At 42.5% G+C, this 17,742-nt stretch overlaps 1 protein-coding gene across 2 annotated transcripts in view; it reads left to right on the forward strand.

The window, feature by feature from the left end:
- LOC143961267 (mucin-3A-like) overlaps positions 1-14,780 on the forward strand; it is a 68,588-nt gene extending 53,808 nt beyond the window's left edge. For both annotated transcript variants that reach the window (XM_077470508.1, XM_077470509.1), the window contains 4 exons: positions 3,034-3,201; positions 8,416-8,522; positions 12,129-12,184; positions 14,261-14,780. In XM_077470508.1, coding sequence (XP_077326634.1) covers positions 3,034-3,201; positions 8,416-8,522; positions 12,129-12,184; positions 14,261-14,293 — 364 coding nt within the window. In that variant the 3' untranslated portion in view covers positions 14,294-14,780. The remainder of the gene's footprint in view (positions 1-3,033; positions 3,202-8,415; positions 8,523-12,128; positions 12,185-14,260) is intronic.
- The last annotated feature ends 2,962 nt before the right edge of the window (positions 14,781-17,742 follow it).

Below are 17,742 nucleotides of genomic sequence, written 5' to 3' on the forward strand. Positions count from 1 at the left end.
CAGTTATCACAGTCCATAAGGGTTGCCTTTTTTAAACGTTTATTGCAGTAATGACTTGGATAGGGTTCAGGGAGCTGTGGAGTACTCTATATTACCAACAGGATCAAGGACACTCTTCCTTGTAGTAGCTCTGCTGAACAGTCCCTTAAGCAGTGGGATATTAACAGGACAGCACTGGGACACCTATGGCAATGACTAGGACAGGCAAACCTTGTACTTTGTGCAGCAAGGGTGATACAAGTGACACTTACTGAAATTCTTTCCCTCTTTGGGTAGGTACTCACAGTGTCCTTCCAGCTTGGAACATAACTCTCTTTAGTGGCACCCCTCTTTGGTCCCTGAAGGGGTTTGTGGCTGAGCAGTTGTCAGAAACCTTGAATCAGACTGAGACAGAAGCACAGTTAAATCACACTTGTTTAATAATAATAAAAAAAGGTAAACAGGGTAAATATAGTCAAAACATAGCCAGAGTTCAGGAACCGAAACGGATAGTCAGACAAGCCAAAACATCAGTGAGCCAGAGATGAGCGTAGTAGAACAGCAAGCAGGATCTGGAGCCAGACAGAATGTCAGCCAAGCATGCCTTTAACATGAACACCGGAGATCGTCTCTAGTGATGTGACCAAGGCGAAGGCAGAGATCAACTGGGCTGGACGGCTTATGTAGGCACGACTGACGAGCAGGATATCATCAACAGGTGAGTAACTGTGGAGAGATAGGAGCTGGCAATTAGCCGACATCTGAGCGGCCAGAATTCGGAAATTGGAAATTCGAAAATTGAAAATTCGAAAGTTCAGAAATTCGAAAATTCAAAAATCCGAAAATAAGAAAGAAAATACAAAAATTCAAAAGAACAAAAAAAAAAGAATGAAAATATGGAAAGAAGAATGAAAATCTGAAAAATTTGAAAACCTGAAAATTCCAAAATCTGAAATAATAGCTAACTAATAATAACTATTACTAACTATTAAATTATAGGTATTGGAATTTCCTATCAAATTTGGCTGTTAGTGAACGTAATGAATATGAATTCATCCGAAGTCACAAATTATCCTAAAGAATGAATGACACATCTAAACGAATGGAATGTAACAAATTCATAATAATAAATAATAATAATAAAAACGTTTTATTATTATTATTAATTAGTTGCGTTCTGTTCATTTAGATGCGTCATTCGTTATTTCGGATAAATTAATAGTCTTTACGTTCACTAGCAGCCAAATTTGAAAGGAAATTCCAATACCTAAAATGTAATAGTTAGTTATTATTAGTTAGGTATTTAGTTATTATTTCGGATTTTTGAATGTTTGGATTTTCAAATTTTCAGATTTTCAAATTTTCTGATTTTCTTTCAGATTTTCTAATTTTATTTTCCAAATTTTTACATTTTTGGATTTTCAAATTTTCAAATTTCTGAATTTTCTCATTTTCAAGCTTTCGGATTTTCTAATTTCTGAATTCTCAGACTTCGAATCTCCGAATTTTAAAATTTTTGGATTTTGAATTTCCAAATTTTAAAATGTATTCGAAATAAAGAATTTTGATCATAACGAATGACCCGAAAAACAACAACAAAAAAAAAAAAGACAAAAACACTGGCCTCCGGGCTCCAAACTATTTATACCATCATCTGGACACACCTCTCCAGGGATTGGCTGAGGCTACACAACTATTCAAGCTGCCCATCTGTCTTTCCTACCAGCTATATACTAGAAAGCTCCAGAAAACAGGGGGAAGCAGTCAGACCCACAGCGTGCAGAACCCAGAGCAGCCCAAAGCAATAAATTCTGCTTTGCTGATTACAGAGGAGCCACAAATCTAAATTTGCCTTACCGGTTTTATAGGAAGAATATCTGCAATTTTATCCTCAAGTAAGTTTCCTTTAAAGGAGTTGTAAAGGCAGAAGGTTTTTTACCTTCATGCATTCTGTGCATGAAGATAAAAAAACCTTCTGTGTGTAGCAGCCGCCCTCAGCACCCCCCAATACTTACCTGAGCCCCCTCTCAATCCATGTCGATTGGCTCCCGCTGCTGTCAATCAAAGTCAGTTAGCCAATCAGGAGAGAGAGGGGGTGGGCCAAACACAGGTCTAAATGGACACACGGAGCTGTGGCTCGGCTTGTGTGTCCCCATAGAAAGCTGCTTGCCGTGGGGGCACTAGACAGGAGTGAGGAGCCAGGAGCAGCGAATATGGACTCAAGAAGAGGAGGATCCAGGCTGACTTGTGCAAGATCAGTAAATATCGATTAAAGTCATAACTCCTGGTTTGTATACAGTTTTCGGGGATTTCCGGAATTGCGCATGCGCAGATCTGACCTGAGCCGATCGCCGCCATTTTTACTGGCCCTTTTCCCTTACTATGTGCTTTCACGGGCAGGGGAAAAGTGCCTTGTTTTTACAGGCTGCCCGTAAATCTAAGGGCGGTTGGCAACACTGATACAGGTTAGTGCTTCAGAAAGTGTTGGTGTCTTTGATGACTGTGACAGCCAGGCATCTAGATTTGAGAATAGTTCAGGGATTGTAGTCCCCATATTATCACAGTACAAAGCAAAGTAAAGCCGGGTACACACAGGCCAAACGTCAGGAGACAACATAGTTACATAGTTGGTAAGGTTGAATGAAGACACCAGTCCATCCAGTTCAACCTGTGTAGGCGAGTGTGCATAATCATTTCCCATATCCCTGTATACTGTGCTCTCTACTATACACGTTCAAGAGTTTTTTTAAGACTACAAATACTCCCTGCGGACACCACTGATTATGGAAGTAAATTCCATATCCTTACCGCCCTGACAGTGAAAAACCCCATACGTAGTTTATGGTTAAACCGCTTCTCCTCCAGTTTCATTGAGTGGCCCCGTGTCTTCTTTTACTCTTTGAGACTGAATAGTTTATTCCCTATGCCAGAATCGCCATTAAAGTATTTGTATGTCGCTATCATATCTACTCTCAAGCGTATCTTCTTCGCTTCATTAATTTCGTATTCTTTAATGCCAGTTGGGTACTAACTCTTCCCTTCATTTCTTCACAGCTGTGATATTTCAGATGAGTACTGGTACACGGGAAGTCACTGTGAGACACCAATCAGCAAGCCTGGTGTCATTGCGGGGGTGACTGTTGGCTTGATCATTCTGGTTATCATTATCATGGTTTTGGTCATTGCTTTCTGTTGGCGTCGGCGTGTTGCAGACAATGAGACGTAAGTGTCAGAGAATCTTGATATTGGTTTAAATGTTTGTGAACACATCTACAGTATATAAATTTGTTGGAAATCGCATTCTGAAACCATGGCTATCAAGATTGTGTTACCAGTCTGTGTAAAGCCTCATACACACGATAGGACTTTGTACAAACTTTCCCTTGGATTTTTGTACAAAGGGCGTCGGCCGTGAACTTGTATTGCATACACACAGCAGGACTTTTTCAGCCAACTTTCACCAAATCATGTGGTTTTTCTGCTCTTTACCGCCACCTTTGGTCAACTTCTGTATTGTTGTCTGATCTTTTGCATTGGTTCTGAACATGTGTGTTTGTACTTTTGTACAAAAGTCCGATGGTTTTCTGTACACACGATCAGACTTTGCTCCATCGGACTTTTGTTGCCAGAAAGTTTGTCCATTCGCACAGCCAACAAAAGTCCGATGAAAAACAAAAAAGTTTGTCCGATGGAGCGTACACACGGTCGGATGTTGCTCCAAAACAGCTAATTTGCATGTTTGTTGTCAAAAAGTCTGATCGTGTGTATGGGCCTTAACATAGATGGAAGGAAAATTCCAGACTAATGTCCATTCCCCTCCAGACCATAAGGGCATGCTTGGATGAAAGTCCAGTCCAATCCCTGTCCTCAAATACCCCCAACAGGTCATGTTTGCGAGTTTTCCTTCATCTTGCACAGGTGCTTTAAATCAGAGTCAATGGCTTGGTATTTTTGGACAGATATTTTATCTGAGAGAAATTCCCACAACACAGCCTGTTGGTGGTACTTGAGGACAGGGTTGAGAACCACTGATCTACTCTGTGCCAGAAACCATAAAATCAGGCAGAGACAGAAGTACAGTTAAATCACACTTGTTTAATGATAAAAGTAAAAAGAACAAACATAGTGAAAACATAGCCAAAGTTCAGTAACCAGAAAGGATAGTAAACCAAGCCAGGAGTCAGGGATCAAAGTAGTGGAACAGCAAATAGGATCTGTAGCCAGAAGGAATGTCAGCAAAGCCAGTCTTTAAACAGGAATGCAGGAGGTATTTTCTTGTGCTGTGACCAAGGCGAAGGCAGAGCTCCTCTGGACTAGACGGCTTAAAACGGAGCTCCACCCTAAAGTGGAACTTCCACTCATTGGAACCCATAATACAGGTATCTGCACCCACTTCCGGGCATAGATAGCCGCAGATTCTGCGGGTATTTACGCCACTTCCTGTGGTGCCCTCGCTGTCTGCTGGGAAACACACGGATCCCAGAGACAGCAGGGACCTTCCGTATTGCGCAGCGCAACTCGCGCATTCGCAGTAGGGAACCGGGAAGTGAAGCCGCAAAGGCTTCACTTCCTGATTCCCATACCGAAGATGGCGGCGGCAGCACCCGAGAGCCGATCGATAGATTGGCTTCGGGTGCGACAACGCAGGCACGCTGGGCGGGTAAGTGTACTTATTTTAAAAGTCAGCAGCTGCAGTATTTGTAGCTGCTGACTTTTAAAAACAAAAAACGTCAGAACTCCCGCTTTAAGTAGGCAGGACTGACGAGTAGGATCATCAACAGCTGGGCAACTGTGGAGAGAGATGGGAGCTGGCAATTAGCTGACAGCTGAGCGGCCAGCTCAGAGAAGGAAGGGCTGAGCCCAGCCCTGACACTCTGTCTGTTCCATAGTTTCATAGTTTCATAGTTAGTTAGGTTGAATAAAGACACCAGTCCATCAAGTTCAACCTGAGTGTCTACAATTGTCCCTATCCCTGTACATTGCACACTCACATAGGTCCCTACCCTTAAGGAGCCCACAATCCAAGGTCCCCATTCATATACTATGGCCAATATTTTTTTTTTTTTTTGACTGAAGCCAATTAACCTACCTGCATGTCTTTGGATTGTGGGAGGAAACCGGAGTACCCGGAGGAAACCCACGCAGGCACAGGGAGATCATGCAAACTCCAGGCAGGTAGTGTCATGGTTGGGATTCGAACCAGCGACCCTTCTTACTGCTAGGTGAGAGTGCTAACCACTACACCACTGTGCTTCCACCTCTCAATGTTCATTACCTTAAAAGAGTAAAAGACAAAGCAGGTTATATGTTACTTCCAGCTGTGCCAAAGCATATAGCTCGCTGCTTACATTTCTCTATCTGCCCATTTCTGACTGCAAAACTGTTGTAGATTGCCCACTGTTGCCTTGTAACATTCTTATGAAAAGGAGTATATTTCGCGCATTTCCCTCTGTGCTGTCCTGGGAATACTGTTGTGCAGACTTCACAGCATGGCACTCTCTAGCAATGTGCCCCAGTCTATGATAACAAAAACACCTAATGTGACTGAATCTACCATTCCTAGCCCCTTGCTTCCTCCTCTTAAGCAAAGCTTGAACAAGAATACAATCTATTTTCTCACCAGGGACCTCCACCTTAAGTACATCAGTCCATATTTGTCTCCTGTATATCATAAACCTTGCCTTACTTTTATCTGATTCAACTCAACCAATCTCTATTTTGAGTTAATCAGATCCACAGCCAAAAATGTTAAGACTTAAATTTAAGTAAAGATCTGAGACTCCCTAAGCGTTGTTCAAAAGAAGAACCATGCATAGCAAGCTCCCTTGCAACAGACTCCCACTCAGTGTCTCTGGCCCAGCTAGGAAGATTGCACACCCCTTCCCGGACACCAGAATCCTCTGCAGCCTTGTTCAGAAAACAAATCAAATGAACTGTAGATTAAATCCCGGACGAGCCCCCAATTGTTTTGCTTTGCGTCTTTTAAGGTTCTTTGCGGGATAAGCAAGGAAGCAATTAAACCTCTGAGAACACAAGCACTATGTTTTGGCAAGTGAATTGCAATGCATGTTAGTGCATTGACACGCATTGCACTGTGGTGCCATTTAGGGCACTTTTACACTGAGCAGCGTCGGGCGTGGAGGATAAAAGGCTGCTTGTGTTCTTTAGCACTTAGCCCCGTGAGCATAAGGAGAGTGCTAACAACTGAGGCTACAATCCCCTCTTCACCTCTTGTACTACTAGATAACATCTGCACATTGACAATGCTCATATTCCATTCTCTTTGTATTGTATGACCATTTACATACCTCCTTTCTCTCCCCTCTAATCCTATAACATGGCAGGCTCTGACTCCTGGATTTCAGATAGCATATGATGGGGGATTTCAAATAAAAAAGGATTTAAAGGAATTCCATAAAATAATATGTATACAATATATTTTATATGTTTGCCTGGAGATATTGTTTTGGTTTGAACTCCACCATTAAGCAAAAAAGTCCAGTCCCTTGTAAGCTAAAAACAATGTCAACAATGTGGTGGGGATTCTGAGTGTATATTACAGAAAAATATTTGATATTTAATTGAATAACTTAATTTTCTGTGTTTACCTCCTCTCCCATCCCCTCACTTTACTCCTATTGTTCACCCCCCCCCCCCATCCTCTCTTCTTTCTCTTTTTTTATTCTCTCTCTCCTTCCTCCTTTATTTTCCTTCATTCTTGTTTTCTATTTTCTTCTCTTCTGCTCTTTTTCCCCCCTTTCCATCCCTCCTCTTTTGTCCTCACATTCCTTCCCCTCTCCTCTCCCTTCAATGCTTTGTATTTCTTCCCATTTTTCTCTCTTCTTTTTCCTTCCTGACTCTTCTCTTCCCCTACTTTTCTCTCTTCGCATCGTCTCTTATCCCTCATCTTCCACTCCTTTCTTCCCCTCGCTTCTCCTCTCTTCCACTTCTCTACGGTCTCACCCCTCCACTCTTCCTTCCCCCCTCTCTTCTTATTTCCTCACTCTCCTTTCCCCTGTCTCCTTTCCTGTAATATATTTCCTCTCCTATCCTTTCATTTCCTCTCCCCTACTCTTTTCTCTTCTTTTTCCCATTTGTCCCCTCTCTCTACCCTTCCCTTACCATCCCTTCTCTCTTCTCCTTTGCTCTCTTCTCACCTTCTTTCCTTCCTCTTCTTCCCTGTCTTCTTCCTTTTCCTTTCTCTCTCCTCTCTGGTCATTTTCTTCTATTCTCTTATGCTTTCTTTCTTTTCCTTCCATTCTCTCCTCTGCCCATTTTTTTTCTCTTCTCCATTCTTCCCCTATTCTTTCTTTGTTACCTCTGTTCATTTTCCTTTCTCTTCGTCTCTTTTCTTCCTTCCTCTTTCTCTTCTGCCTCGTCCCCTTTCCTCTCCTATATTCTCTTTCCTCCTCATCTCTCATTCTCCCTTCTCTCTTCCTCTTTTTTCCACATCCTCCCCTTCCCTCCACTCTTCCCTCCCCTCTCTATTCTTCTTCCTTCCTCTCCCTCCTTTTCCCTGTCTCCTTTCCTGTACTATATTTCCTCTCCTATCCTTTCATTTCCTCGCCCCTTCTCTTTTCTCTTCTTTTCCTCTTTCCTCCCCCTCTCTACTCTTCCCTTACCATCCCTTTTCTCTTCTCCTTTGCTCTCCACCCCCTTCTCACCTTCTCACCTTCTTTCCTCTCTCTCCTTTGCCCTGTCTCCTTTCCTGTACTATATTTCCTCTCCTATCCTTTCATTTCCTCTTCCCTTCTCTTTTCTCTTATTTTTCCCTTTTTTCCCCCTCTCTCTACTCTTCCCTTACCGTCCCTTCTCTCTTCTCCTTTGCTCTCCGCCTCTTCTCACCTTCTTTCCTTCCTCTTCTTCCCCTTCTTTCCCCTGCTTTCTTCCTTTTCCTTTGTCTCTCCTCTCTGGTCAACTTCTCTTCTCTTATGCTTTCTTTCCCTTCCTTCCATTCTCTCCTCTCCATTCCACTCCATCTCCACTCCACTCTTCTCCATTCTTCCCCTTCTCTTTCTTTCTTACCTCTGTTCATCTTCCTTTCTCCTTGTCTCTTTTCTTCCTTCCTCTTTCTCTTCTGCCTTGTCTCCTTTCCTCTCCTATATTCTCTTTCCTCCTCATCTCAAACTCTCCCTTCTCTCTTCCTCTTTTTCCCCCATCTTCCCCTTCCCTCCACTCTTCTCTTACCTTGTCTTTGCCTTCTTTCTCTACTCTCCTGTCTCCCTTCCCCTTCCTTTTCTTCTCTCTCCACACTTTTCTCCTTCTCTTTCCCATTCTTGACCCCTTTTTCCCTTCCTATCCCCCCCCCCCCGCCACCTTCCCCTCTTTTCCCTTTTTTTTTCACTTCTCCTGTGCTCTTCCCTTGTCGCCTCTTTCCTTCTTTTCGTCTCCTCTCCTTTCCACCATTCTCTCTTATCTTTACCCTAATATATACAGGCTACTAGAAGATGGTGGCAATAAGCACTGGTATGGATTTGGTTGGAAAAGGAATCTAAATATACAAGGAAAATGCTGGAACCCGAATATGGATAGTAAAATGTTTGGTAAGTCGTCATTATGACTCGGTATACCCATTTCTAAGGAATTCTCCATTATTGTGATATTGATGTGTTATCCTTTTATTATACACAAAGCCATGATTTCTACATTAACCTCGCTCCTCCAAGGATTGGCAATGCACTCTTTTTTGTCGCTGTCTTGTCAAAGATGGAAAGTTTAGAGTAGAATAGCGTTACATCAATAAACATTACATTTACATGAAATAAACTCTCTAGAATTGTTTGTATTATTATACTTCTTATGCTTTATATCTGTCTTTGTACTCTGTAAATAAATATTATAAAATAATTCGTTTTACAAATAAGCATGGAGGGGCAGAGCTGGAGCTGTTTGCCTTTTTATACCAAAAGGGATGGGGGGAAATTGAGTTAGCTGGAGCTCAGTTGGACTTCATTAGTAAAATCGAACAAAATCTGCTAGTGCGTCTAGGGCCCCATTCACACGTAGTATTTTCCGAAACGCACAATTTTGTTTTGACAGGCATAGGGCAGCCCATTCATAACAATGGGCTGCCCTGTGCAGCAAAGTAGCTTTATGTAGCTCTTTACTAGACATGAGCAATTGGTTTAGTTACAAATTCGTTTTTTAACAAATTTTGACAAATTCATTAATTCCAAAACATTCGAATTTCAATTTATGGATTTCCAAATCTTCAAATTTCTGAATTTTCAAATATTCGAATTTCCGAATTTTCACATTTTTAAATTTTCAAATTTACGAATTTTCAAATTTACGAATTTTCAAATTTACGAATTTCAGAGTTTTCAAATTTACGAATTTCCAAATTTCTGAATTTTCACATTTTCTAATTTCTGAATTATCAAATGCCTGAATTTTTAAATTTATGAATTTCCGAAATTTTCAAATTTTCGCATTTCCGAATTTTCACATTTTCAAATTTCTGAGTTTTCAAATTGTCGAATTTCCGAATTTTCAACTTTTCGAATTTCCGAATGACTGAATTTTCAGATTTTCGCATTTCTGAATTCCCGTTTTTTGGATTTCCAAATTCCCGATTTTTGAATTTCCTGATTTTCTAATTCTAAAAATCAGAAATTCGAAAAGCCTAATATTCGAAAATCTGAAAAAAGGAAATCAGTAAAATTCGAAATAATAACTTAAACTTAAATTCTAGGTATTGGAATTTCCTTTCAATAACGAGTACAAATTTATCCAACGTTACGAATCATCTGAAATAACTAATGCTGCATCTAAACAAATGGAATGTAATGATCTAATAATAATAAATAACAATAATAATAAAACCTTTTTTTTTATTATTATTTATTATTTATTTGTTCCATTCCATTTGTTTAGAGGCGGTATTCGTTATTTTGGATAATTCATAACTTCAGATAAATTTGTATTATTTATGTTCACAAATTTGAAAGGAAATTCCAATACCTATAATTTAATAGTTAGTTATTATTTAGAATTTTACTGATTTTAATTCTTTTTTTTTTCCAGATGTTTGAATTTCTGAATTTCCGAATTTAGAATTTAGAATTTCCAAATTTTCGAATTTCCAAATTTTCGAATTTCCGAATTTACGAATTTTCGAATTTCAAATTTACGAATTTCGAATTTACGAATTTCCAAATTTTCGAATTCCAAAAAATTTGTTATTCGAAAAGCCGAAAATTTGAAAATCTGAAAAAAAGAAAGAAAATCGGTAAAATTCTAAATAATAACTATTAAATTATAGGTATTAGAATTTCCTTTCAAATTTGGCTTTTAGTGAATGTAATGAGTACGAATTTATCCGAAGTTACGAATTATCTGAAATAATGAATGCCGCATCTAAACGAATGGAGCGTTACGATCTAATAATAAATAACAATAATGATAAAACTTTTTTATTATTATTATTTATTATTAATTTGTTCCATTCCATTTCTTTAGATGCGGCATTCGTTATTTTGGATAATTCGTAACTTCAGATAAATTTGTACTAGTTACGTAAATTCCAATACCTATAATTTAATAGTTAGTTATTATTTTGAATATTACTGATTTTCATAAGTTTTTTCAGATTTTTGAATTCGAAAATTCAGAATTCGGAAATTTGTATTTTGGAAATTTGAAAATTTGGAATTCTGAAAATTTGAAAATTCATAAATTCAAAAATGTAAAATTCAGAAATCATGAAATTCGCAATTCGGAAGTCAGAAAAATTGAAATTCCGAAAATTCGAAAATTCAGAAATCCGAAAATAAGAAAATTCATAAATTCAAAAATTCGAAATTCAGCAATTCGGAAATCAGAAAATTTGAAATCAGAAATCTGGAAATTCTGAAATTCAAAATTCGGAAATTTGAGAATTCTAAATTCGGAAATGTGAAAATCTGAATTTTCTGATTTTCTAATTTTCAAATTTCCAAAAAACGCAAAAAACGAATAAAACGAAAACAAACATATTTTTTGTCAGTGCACATGTCTACTCTTTACCATGTGCTTTTGCGTTTTTTTTATCCGCAGCTGTCCAAGGGTGTCTCTGTTGCTCTTCCAGCAGAACAGAAGCACCCAAAAAGCTACATTCACACCGGCAATTATTGTAGCGGCATTTCCAGCTGCGGGTCTCAGTGGGTAGGCCCCGGTTAACTGCAATAACAGGCCGCTAGCAATCACATGTAATCGCTGGCTGTGCAGAGAGACATAAATAGCTGCAGCTGCCGTTGACCTGTCATTATAATGAATAGGGCTGGCGGGCGCATCTACCCGCTGAGACCTGCAGCAGGAACTGCCACTACAATAGTCACAGCGGTCTTAATTGCCGGTGTGAATGTCGCCTAAGGCTGCTTTCACACCTGAGCAGAGCGATTTTCAGGCATTTTTATTGGAGCATTTCTGATTGTTTTTGAAAGTGTATACAAGCAATTTAGTAGGGTATTACAAGGGTTTTACCCCCCCTCAGCCAGCCAACCAACCACATAACCCATCCCTTCCCATGTCGATTGATCGTCGCTTCCCCCTTTGCTCGATCGCTTGCCCATCACCTACCAGGTCCCCCCCACCAGCCCTGCATTTGCCACATCCAGGTCGCAGCTTCAGTGGCTTTCCCTAGCTGTATCTCCTCCCAAGTTCTGGCAGTCGCTTCTCCTCCCGGCCAAGCAGGAGTTAGGATTCGCGGCCAATCGGGTCTTAGGACTCCTGGCCAATTGGGTCTCAGGATCCGCTTCCTGATTGGCCGGGAGGAGAAACAGGAGGACATTACCCCTATTTGAAGCCAATTAGAGCCTCCGTGCTTCTAAAAAAAAACAAAAAAACCCATTGGAATCCATGCGTACGGCACCCTGCATGTAGATTGGGGTGCCCGGTTAGGGGGGCCCTGCATGAGCGGCTACCACTGACAGAAAGTGTGTTTATGGCTAAATAACCAGGTGGAAATAAAGGGAAACTTCCTAAAAAAGACTAATGCAGCCACCACATTTAATTATTGGTAAGCTGCAATGTATGACATTTTTTGTTTTTGTATTTTACTACTTTAATGTTATTTCATTCTAAATATACACTCTTTTTTTATTACACGTACTACTCTATCTTGAAACATTAATACTTGTTCTCATTCTTTGATAATGCTCTCTCCCAAGGTCCTAATGGAAGCTTCAGATCCACAAAGGAGGTTAATGTGAACCCACAAGAAAAGGTAAGAGAAAAGCCCCAGATAGACCGGGTCTCTCTACACTCCACAATCAGGCCTGGACTGGGACAAAAAATAGGCCTGGGAATTTTAGAATGAGCAGCCCATGACATATTTACCAGTCCCTTCCCCACTTTCCATCCTGATGGAGGTGAGAGGGGCCGGGAAAGAGCACGTGGGAGCCGGACAGCATGGGGGGGCAGATAGCAAGGGGGGGGTGGAGAGCGATGGGTGGGCCGGAGGATACAGAGGGGCAGAGAGCAGGGGGGTAAAGAGCACGGAGGAGGCCAGAGGAAATGGGGGGCAGAGAACAAGGAGGTGGGCAGAGAGCACAGGGGAGCTGGAGAGCACTGGGGGGTATGGAGAGCCCAGGGGGGTATGGAGAGCCCAGGGGGTATGGAGAGCATGGGGGGAATATGGAGAGCACAGGGAGGACAGAGAGCATGGGGGGAGCCTGAGAACATGGTGAAGGCTGAGAACACAGAGGGCGCAGGAGAGCACTGGGGGGCTGCAGAGCACTGGGGGAGCAGGAGAGCACTGGGGGGCTGGAGAGCACAGGGGGGAGCAGGAGAGCACTGGGGGGGGGGGGGCTGTAAAGCACAGGAGGGGGAGAGCACAGGGGATCTGGAGAGCAAAGGGGGTTGGAGATAGCTTGGGGGCCAGAGAGTACTGGGGGTAGCCTGACAACACAGGGGGGGTTGGAGAACATGGGGGACGAATAGCATGGAGGGCTGGAGAGCATTGGGAGTAGGGTAGCACTGGGAGGGCCAGAGAGCATTGAGGGGGAAGATCATGGGGGGGAGGCGGAGTGCACTGGGGGTAGCCTGAGAGCATGGGGGGGGGCTGGAGAGCAAAGGGGGGTGGAAGAAAGAAGCTGGATAGGAGGAGCGGGAGGGCTGCTGCATATAGAAGAATCATTCTTATTTTCCTCCTGCAGCCTCTGAAAGCCTGTGGGAGGGAGAGAAGGAGAAGCAGGCTTTCAGAGGCTGCTGGAGGAAAGTAGAGAGATTAATTCTTCTATATACAGCTCCCCTGCCACTCCTCCTATGCAGGCGCACGGGGAGCAGCACTCACTTTCACTCTGGTCCGGCGTCTCCAGCTCCTTCCTCTTCATGGTCACAGGTCGGGTGACCTGTAGTTTCCACCCCTGGCCTGACGTCTGAAATGAACTGGCACCCGGAGAGGCCAGGTGAGCGGTGCAGGCTCAAGGAGCAGCCCAGTTGCCTCGGGTCCCACAAGGGCATGAGGCCCGGTGGCCCCATAGCCATAGGTGTGCTGCCCTATAGCCAGCCCGGCCAAGACACAAGTCCATCTAGTTCAGCAAAGAGAAGAAAAGAAAACACACACAAATACAAAACCTTCATATACACTATCCTATACCCACAGTTGACCCAGAAGAAGGCAAAAAAACAATAAAGAAGTCTTAGAAGAGAGGAATACCTGCAGTGGCAGCTGGTGCTCAATATTTTGGGAGGGGGGGCGGCAACCAAATCTACCGCCTTCACTCGCACGATCGCCACAGCCACTGCTATGGGAGAAGGACGTGAAGCCTTACCTTAGGAGGCTGCTCCTCGCTCCAGGCTCCTGGCCGAACAGGCGTTGCTTCTCCTCCTGGCCAAACAGGAAGTCCTAAGACTCCTTGGCCAATCGGGTCTCAGGACCCGCTTCATGATTAGCCAGTAGGAGAAGCAGGAAGACAGTAGTTAATATTAATTAGCTAATGTCACACAACTGGGTGGGCTAAGGGTGCAGTACTCTGCGCCCCGAGCCCACCCTTTTTTGAAGCCAAGTAGAAACCTCAGGCTCTAGTCATGTGCTTAAAAACAAAAAAACATTGAAATCCATGCGTCTGGCACTCTGCATGGCGATTAGGGGCCGGGTGCATGGATTAGGGGGGGGCGGCGCCCCTGCGCCCCCTATGGACGAGCCGCCACTGAGTACCTGTATCTATTTTCTGAGAAAAAAAGCCCTGCTGACCACTATGATGAAATGTCTGTACCCTGCTTCAGGATTTATATGATACATTAACAAATAAATAAATGCTCTAAAGTACAGGTCCTAATTCTATTTCTGTTATTCTAGATGCATATACCAAGACCTCGGGTAATATCATAATCTGTACAGTGGAATAAAGTGTGAGGCAACATTCAAAACCACTCAAACCATCTGTCAGTGCTTATATTTTACATCATGCCATGTCTTGGGCCTTGACTTCAATTTATTGTGTTGATATGTGATGACCAGATGGTCCCGTGGAACTTACTTTCTGACTGCATCCCTCTTATCCTCTGCATTCTTGGAGTCCGTGATAGAGAAGTATATGTCATACAGTGGAAGGACATGCCAGCTTGCTGCCTGTAATTAGTTCTACGTGCTGCCATGGAAGCTTATTTTTATTTTGTCCTGTTGGTACGTTCCATTGTTCCTCCTGTTTGCTGTTTAGACAGCATTTGACAACTTATTCCCTACCTCACCCTCTTGTACAGTTAGTTTAATTTTACAACGCCGAGTCTGGGCTTGTCATTGTCTTTTTTATATTTCAAAGGACTTTAAAACACATTCTTTGCATTATATTCAACTAAATTAAAATTGTTGGATTTAACTTCTCTTAACGTTTATTGAAGAGTTAGGCTGCTTATGCATTTTACCAAGTCAGCAAGGGGCCGCATTGTCCCTACAGGTTGGGTCTAGCTGGTATGTCATTGCATATATAGGCATTTGAAACAGAACAGTATGAAAATAGATTTCTAAAGCCTTTTACATACGCTGTGCTATCTGCGGGCCTCAGAAAGCGCATAGTCTTTGTCAGCACTTGAGCAAATAGTTGCAATATAGACTCTGAGATCTGCTTAGAAATGATGCTGTGTATGAAGTAGCACAGCATTGTATCCAGAGGTTGTCTTTGGGAAATAGACGTATGAGTGTTGCCAGCATTGCTGCAGAGGTTGAAGGGGTGGTGGGGTCAGCCTGTCAGTGCTCAGACCATATGCCGCACACTGCATTCAATTGGTCTGCTTGGCTGCCCTCCCAGAAGGAAGCTTCTTCTAGAGATGATGCACAAGAAAGCCCACAAACAGTTTGCTGAAGACAAGAAGATTAAGGACATGGATTACTGGAACCATGCCCTGTGGTCTAATGAGACCAAGATACATTTATTTGGTTCAGATGGTGTCAAGCATGTGTGGCAGCAACCAGGTGAGGAGTACAAAGACAAGTGTGTCTTTCCTACAGTCAAGCATGGTGGTGGGAGTGTCATGGTCTGGGGCTGCATGAGTGCTGCCGGCACTGGGGAGCTACAGATCATTGAGGGAACCATGAATGCCAACATGTACTGTGACTGAAGTAGAGCATGAACCCCTCTCTTCGGAGACTGGGCCACAGGGCAGTATTTCAACATGATACCGACCCCAAACACACCCCCATGACAACCACTGCCTTGCTAAAGAAGCTGAGGGTAAAGGTGATGGACTGGCCAACCATGTCTCAAGACCTAAACCCTATTGAGCATCTGTGGGGTAGCCTCAAATGAAAGGTAAAGGTGCACAAGGTCTTTAACATCCAAAAACTCTGTGATGTCGTCATGGAGGAGGGGAAGAGGACTCCAGTGGCAGCCTGTGAAGATCTGGTGAACTCCATGCCCAAGAGGGTTAAGGCAGTGTTGTAAAATATTGGTGGCCACACAAAATATTGACACTTTGGGCCCAATTTGGACATTTTCACTTCGGGGTGTACTCACTTTTTTTTCCAGTGGTTTAGACATTAATGGCTGTGTGTTGAGTTATTTTGAGGGGGCAGCAAATTAACACTGTTATACAAGCTGTACACTCACTACTTTACATTGTAGCAAAGTGTCATTTCTTCAGTGTTGTCACATGAAAAGATATAATGACATATTTATAAAAATGTGAGGGGTGTACTTACTTTTGTGAGATACTGTATGTCTCAGGAAGGATTTGTGCATTCACTAGAAACAGATCCTCTGCAATTTGACAAGTAAGCCGCCAGTTGATTTGCAACCGCTAGATATATCTGCTAGACCCCAAAATACACCATTAAACCTTCCTTAAAACTTAAAAGAAGAATTCCATTGGGATCTATTTTTTACATAGTTTTATTGCCTTGAAAAAGTATTCATACCCCTTGAAATTTTCCACATTTTGATGCTACAACCAAAAAGGTAAATGTATTTTATTGAGATTTTGCATGGTCAAAAATATCACTCTCTAGATGTGCAAAGCTGGTAGAGACATACCCAGTGGCGGCTGGTGCTCCATTTTTTTGAGGCGGGTGGCAAAACGACCACCCATCTGCTCGTTCGCCCGCCAGCCAGCCTGCCAGCCCTGTACTTACCCCATCCAGGTCGCAGACGGCTTCCCCCCGGCTTCTCCTTCCGGTTGCTTCTCCTCCTGGCCAATCCGGTCTTAAGACCCGCTTCCTGTCCTGATTGGCCCGGGAGGAGAAGCAGGAAGACCATAGCGAATCAACATTCGCTAATGTCACAAGTAAGTGGGCTCAGGGCACCCCGAGCCCAACCTTTTTGAAGCCAATTAGAGCCTTAGGCTCTAATCATGTGCTTCTAAAAGAAATCCATGTGTCTGGTGCCCTGCATGGAGATTAGGAGGGTGGCGCCCCTTATGGACTGACCGCCACTGGACAAACCCAAAAAGATTTGCAGCTGTAATTGCAGTGAAAGGTGGTTCTACAAAGTATTGACTCAGGGGGGCTGAATACAAATGCACACCACACTTTTCACATATTCTTTTTTTTAGAAAATTTAAAAAAACATTTATCCTTTTCCTTCCACTTCACAATTATGTGCCACTTTGTGTTGGTCTATCTCATAAGATCCCAATAAAATACATTTATGTTTTTGGTTGGAACATGACAAAATGTGGAAAACTTCAAGGGGCATGAATACTTTTTCAAGGCGCCGTACATTGGTCCAGTATATACCATTGCTGGCTGTTGAAAGGGGAACAAGGTGTCTTTGTTGGTTATAGCAGTAAAGTTAATTCGTTTTTAAATAGACTTGTGTGCAATAATACCTGATAGAAGATAAGAAGATTTTAAACTCTTTTTAGCTTTGAGATTGCATTACACCATTTCATGTTTCATAAGAAGAATTCCAGGCATCAATATCTTATACATAGTAACATTGGTCCAGCTTGGACCAATGTAGCTATGCATACTGTATACTATACCAATGTCCTTGGAAACTGGAAAGCACTGGAGTAGACACCCCCACATCAGTGATCTCCAATTGCTTCTGAGCCCCATCCAATCAGAGAACAGAAAGTGTTTGAAAAGTGTTCTCTGATTGGACGAGGTAGAGAGCATGACATCATTGCTACTGGACACCACTACTCCAGTGATCCACTTGCATCTGGTGTCCCATCCAATCACAGAATGCTATGCAATGCGTTCTATGATTGGACAAAGTGGAGAGCCTCATATAAATGCTACGTCAGTTATTTCCACTTGCTCCCGGGTTCTGTCCAATCAGAGTACTCTATGCAAAGCGTTCTCTGATTGAACAATGTGGAGAACATGACATCACCACCCTG

This window comes from Lithobates pipiens, unplaced genomic scaffold, assembly GCF_037356315.1.
Source record: "Lithobates pipiens isolate NorthernLeopardFrog02 unplaced genomic scaffold, aLitPip1_a1.2 Scaffold_8, whole genome shotgun sequence".
Taxonomy (NCBI): domain Eukaryota; kingdom Metazoa; phylum Chordata; class Amphibia; order Anura; family Ranidae; genus Lithobates; species Lithobates pipiens.